The sequence below is a fragment of the Lytechinus variegatus genome, chromosome 10 (assembly GCF_018143015.1).
Source record: "Lytechinus variegatus isolate NC3 chromosome 10, Lvar_3.0, whole genome shotgun sequence".
Lineage (NCBI taxonomy): Eukaryota > Metazoa > Echinodermata > Echinoidea > Temnopleuroida > Toxopneustidae > Lytechinus > Lytechinus variegatus.
In genome coordinates, this window is record NC_054749.1 from 30,549,732 (window position 1) to 30,555,731 (window position 6,000).

At 34.4% G+C, this 6,000-nt stretch overlaps 1 protein-coding gene across 1 annotated transcript in view; it reads right to left on the reverse strand.

Moving 5' to 3' along the window:
• The window catches only part of LOC121422969 (deleted in malignant brain tumors 1 protein-like), a 64,766-nt gene extending 60,959 nt beyond the window's left edge, over nucleotides 1–3,807 (reverse strand). The window contains exons 1-3 of the mRNA XM_041618218.1: nucleotides 3,645–3,807; nucleotides 2,873–3,064; nucleotides 2,141–2,281 (exon numbers count right to left, since the gene is read on the reverse strand). Coding sequence (XP_041474152.1) covers nucleotides 2,141–2,281; nucleotides 2,873–3,064; nucleotides 3,645–3,717 — 406 coding nt within the window. The 5' untranslated portion in view covers nucleotides 3,718–3,807. The remainder of the gene's footprint in view (nucleotides 1–2,140; nucleotides 2,282–2,872; nucleotides 3,065–3,644) is intronic.
• Nucleotides 3,808–6,000: the final 2,193 nt, after the last annotated feature.

The window sequence follows — 6,000 nt, forward strand, 5'->3', positions numbered from 1 at the left end:
TTCTAAACTTCATGTCATTTCCCTGCACATTCATCTCCTGTCCTATTTTGTGCCCTCAGTTTGAAATTTTGAATGACACTTAAGTTTCTTTATCATTAAAAATGAAGCGATTCAGGATAAGTCAAAGAAATTATACATCATCCTTTTTTATATATATTTTCGATAAATCACAGAAGTTTTAACTCTTTGCGCGGTATTTTCCTTGTAATGAAGTTCAATCATCTTAAAAAAAATTAATTGAATTAGAGCCGATGTGTATAGAGATATCTGCATTTGATGAAACAAACGCCCTTTGAAATTTCAGAATTTCGAATTGCTCTGCGCGGGGATGAATATCTTCCTCCCGGCATATACCCTTCTTCTCCTCTGTTTTGCGAGTTAAAAATATGCACTGTCTAAGAAAATTGTTTGTAATCAGATCTGATCATTCCAAGGGAAGCATTTAATATGACTTAGAAAATACCCTTTTCTCGGAACCCTTTTCTTTGCAAAAAAATGATAAAACGCAATAGCTTCCGCGCTTCGCGCGGGACAATTATTATTTCAATTTCCCCCATTTTATCCCTATTTGTGCGTTCACAATCACTCTTGAAAACAAGGTTCAAAATCACAATATAGTCGACTGAATTGGAGTTGATATAGGTAGGCCTAGTAGAGACAAGAGAGACGGCTCCTTTTCATTTTAATTTATGAAACATCGAAAGCTCCCCCTCCCTGCACCCACCCCCTAGGGAGTGCGCTTCGCGTGCATTTACCGCCCCCTCCAAAATGAAATCCTGGCTACGCGTTTGTCTCTCTACAATCTCTATCGTACTTTTATCTTTTTTTTCAGTTTTCTTAACAAACATAATCCACCTTTTATACATGAAAATATATATATATGAAAATAATGTCCTAAATTTTATTATATTGAAAGAAAATAATCCAACCGCAGTCTCATATTTCTACAAAGTAATGAAATTATCAATGGACGTATGCTGAACGAATGAATATGACGTTAATTAGCATGATAAGCCAACGAACCATGATTTATCGGATCACACAACGTTGTGTAATGACACTCATTTTTAGGGACTGCAATCTTTACACTGAGGGCGCTGTTAAGCAGCTAGCACCGGTTTTATATCTCTCTAACTAGCGTTATATTTTTACCTGGATTTTTTAACATTTTGATTGGACTTTCAGTTTTAGACTACATTGCCTTCTGTGTTTGATGATTATGATAACGATATTGATCTCTTTGCAAATGATAACTGTTAAATGGTAATTATTATAATAATATAGCATAATAATACATGTAGTGACGATATTTTTATATACAGTGACAATGATATAATCTATGATAGTAAAATTTACAGTACTCTATGCCTCATTTTCCGTATGTCAGATATTTTACATTAGCCTCATAATTATATTTTAAAAACACAATTCCATTTTTATTTCTCAATGTGAACCTTCCACTTTGCGATTTAATTCTCTTTCCCAAACTCAACCTTCTCCACAACTTATAAATTTGTTTATTGAATTTAGTGCATGTATTTCATTTATCATTACCATATTATAGTTTTTTATAAATATCTTTGGAAATAATTTTGTAACGTGCTCTCATCTAGAATTACCTTGTAAGTGCAATATACCAACATCAATTAATTAATTGTTACTTTATATTATTTGACTATTTCATTTCACTTATGTAACTATGAAATTTATGCTTACATTGTAATCTTTGTTTGTATCAGTCTCCCAACTGTTTTAACAAGGAAGTATTGTGTACAATAAACCGAAATGAATGAATGAATTCCTGAGGTAAAAACTGTACAAGCAAAGGCAACCAATTGAATTTCCGACCTTATTCTTTCACCGGGGAATTCCATGAAAATCATTCCGTGTGTAAATTTTAAATATTTATTTATAAAGATATTAAAGCGTATGTCTGATTAATAGGGCCTACATCATTTTGTTGTAAAGTTGCAGGTTCTCCACCCCCGTGCCTATACCACGAATCTCAACCATTCCACCAATTACTATCTTATTATTTGTCAGTCTTGAGATTGTTTTCTCTCACATATCTGCATTTTAAACTCTAAACAAATCAACAGCAATGAACCATAAAACAATACATTTACAACCCTATACTTACTCGGGGCGGAACATATAACACCTGCATCCTCAATATGACCGCAATTGTGTTCTCCTATTCCATTATTAATGCAATCCAGAAGAGTACTCTCCGTTCCATTGCAGCCCACATTATCCAAATATATAGGGCTTAAAATGCTTCCTGTCAAAATGATCAAACGAACATTACAAGCATTCGAAAAATTAATTAATTCCATTCTTCAGACCTTTCTGGTACTGCGATCCACAAGGTTTATAGGCAATTTTGTATTGTTTATTTATTTAAATGTTCAAGTTGTAATTATCGGGCATGATCAGTATACATGTATTTGTCAAAACCAGAAATTTAAATGTCTCAAGAGTAATGAAAGGCACACGATCATGACCTTCTTGTCCTTTCTATCTTGTATGCATTATTTTTGTGTATGTTAAAAGAGTAATTAGCAAAAGCCCTTGGGGCACGGCATGACATGGGGGCATAATTTATAAACAATTAACGAACGAGCAAAATGAGTGGGAAAATAGCGCCTTTTATAATGATGAAAATTTAATTTGGTGATAGATTTTGACATAATATTAAACAAAACGTGACATATCATGCGCTTTTCTATCATTTTCCTTTATTTTCCTTCTATTTATTTTATTTCTTGTCCATGGAACTTCAAATGGCCCGGTGCCCCGTAAGCCCATCCCCCCCTCCCTCCGAATCTCAGAAACCCCAGTGTCCCACGATTTCATAATGCACAAAGCTCACCATCTGGTATAGTCCGACTGGCCCCAGAGATCGCTTCACCTTCCCCAAAACCGAGCTCCCGACAGACCACGGTGGCGTCGACATCATCCCAGTCATCATCGCACACCGTCCCCCATCCTCTATCTCCTAAGACCTCCACTCTTCCCATGAACGGGCTGTTGATGTCGGTAATGCGTACCGTTCCTGCCGGATCTACGGTAAATTATTGAACAATATCGTTATAAATTTCTCATTATTTTTTTTGTTATTTCTCCTATGCAATCGACAAAAAACAACACTTGTGTCACGAGGAATATTAATTGCATCGATATTGTTTTGAATAGGCAAAATAAATAAGTTAATCTAAAAAGGGTTGATGAAAATAAGATTATTTCATCTAGCTCACGAAGTAGACTAATCGTATGGATGTATATATGAATGCTCTTGTAAAACAATGATGATGATGATGATAATTGTAATAATAAATATATAAATAATAATAATAATAGCAATAATAATACTAATGATAGCAATATTAATTATGAATATAATAATAACAATAATTTTTACAAGTATATTGATAATTATATCAATGACTATGGTAATGATAATTAGAATATCGATGACAATAATTACAGCAATAATAAAACACAAAATGATGAATAACTACAATATGAGCTATCAAGCACGCCGTGCGATATGATCTGTGAGATTTCATGTCACAGTAGCACGTTCAATACACCCCACCCTGATCATCACCTATGGCTATGGTAGTATGTACGATAAAACTTACTTATTGCTTCTCCAAGACATGAATGGGAGAAAGCACCAATAATTAGCAAAGCGACGACTAGGACCGACGTCATGTTCTCGTAAAACTTTTCCTCAAATAGCACGACTCTGACGCTCCTTTCAACGTCGACTTTCCCCGGAGATATCTATCATGTGAGGACGAAAAAAACTAAACGTCAACATATACACAAAAATTATCAACATCAAAATCGTAGTCTAGTTTCCATCACTTTGAAAGTGTAAAGTGATTGAAGTCATATTTCAGGAAACTTAAGACGAGTGTCACTTTTCATCTCATGTATTTTAAGGTGACAATAGATCAAAGGTTATTTGAGGTCAATGAATTTTGACTATGCTGTGGTGTCTAACTATCAAACTAAACAAGCGTTTAGTTTATTTTTATTTTTCATCTTGAACTTTAAAGAATTCTCCCGAAATCATAATGATATAAATAATGTTAATAATAAAATGATAATGGTAACGATGATGACAATAATATCAATAATTACAATAATAATAATGTAATGATAGTAATCATAATAATGATCATAATAATGATATGCACATTTATATAGTGTTTAATCCAATGTTTCTTAGCGCTGCATATTTCCCGGCGCTCGAGCAATCAAGGAATTTCTTCCTATACCGGATACCCATTAACTACACCTGGGTGGAGAGTGGCAAAAGTAGATAAATGTCTTGTCAAAGAGACCCCGAGTACTGCTGTGGAATTCGAACCCAGGACCTTGTGGTTCAAAGTCTAGAAAATTATCCACAGAGCCACAACACCTATACGTAGGTTATCTTGTTCCACCCCTATCAAAATACATCTCACTCCCGCATGTTGACGATTCCTCAATCTGAAAACATAGGCCGACATTTTGACGATAGTTATATGGTAGGTGACCAATCAGGCAACGACAGTTTCTCCGACGATTTTAACTAAAGAACCATCTAGATGACTTCCCTGTATAATACCCATTGACAAAAATGTCAAAAAGAAAATTTGTCGCCAATATTTTGTCGCCGAACGATATAATGCCTGTGAATAATGTCTGCAGTTTGGACTAGTTTAATCAATAATCAACTTGTTAGATACAAATGGTAACAGTAGATACAGGTTAAATAGATAAAGCAGGAAATAAATGAAATATATAAATAAGACTGATCTTGAATCAATCGACATTGGTATATTATCATAGAGTGCGGGCAATATTAGCTGATTCTAATTTTGAAAGGTCACTAAAGTAGTTCAGGAAAGAGGCATGCTCCAATTCCATCGAGAGAAAATAACAAAAGGAAAAGGGAAAGGAAATATGAAAAAAAAGTTTTGAATTGCAGGGGAGTTTTTTGCATGTGCATGAACGTTACATGAAATGCAAATCTCCATAACTGACAGGTCACAATCACACCAACGAGTAAATTTGAAAGTATAGGCCTCAGAAGTGTACGCATGGGGGGTGGTAACAGGGTTCAACCCCCCCCTTGAAAAAAAATTCTGCTAACGCTACTTATAGGCTATTGTACAAACACTGGGTATAAAAAATACTAATCCTAAAAGTATTCATAACATAATATCAGAAAGTTGCGACATCTTGAATTTTCTGTTAATTTCATTTCCCCCCTTTTTATGACAGTATAGGAAACAAAATATACTCATAGGTTTCATATCGACCTTTGCGTTACACACGTCTTTGATAATATATCGAATGTCATGTGCCATATGGGATAAGTAAAGGTTTCTTTTTATATTATTGTGGCAAGTAGTTTGCTTGGAAAATTGTTTGAAATTGATATCAATTATTACAAGGTATAATAGATGCATGAAATCACATTGCCATTAATGCAGCTTGTTAATAAATTTTCGACGGCGCTGAGTGGATATTCCGATAATTTCAATATGCTAGAACGAGTAATTCAGAAGAGTTATCATAGATGCAGGTTGTAATATAAACAATTTACGAATACTTATATGGAATACTCCATCATACAGGGGAATGCATTATACTCAAATCCCATGCACAGTCGCCAAAAAACCCACTTATGATTGAAAACGAGTTTCAGGTTATGTTCGGTCTAAAATGTGAATAAAAAGTCCCTAAAACAGGTGATGTGAGTTCACAAGTAAAACATTCAAATATAAGTTATTTACTGAAATATTGATAAAGTGGATTGTGTCGATCGAGCGAAGCAAGTGAACTGAAAATGCCCACAGTTGGAGTAAATGATTACATTCTAAAACAAATTTGCCTGTGAATAAGTCTTTTGAGCCACATGTAGAAAACTCAATGAAAATGATGTACAATAAAAATGCAGTGTGTTGGAGGCCTGCACCAACACTACTACGCCTACCATGC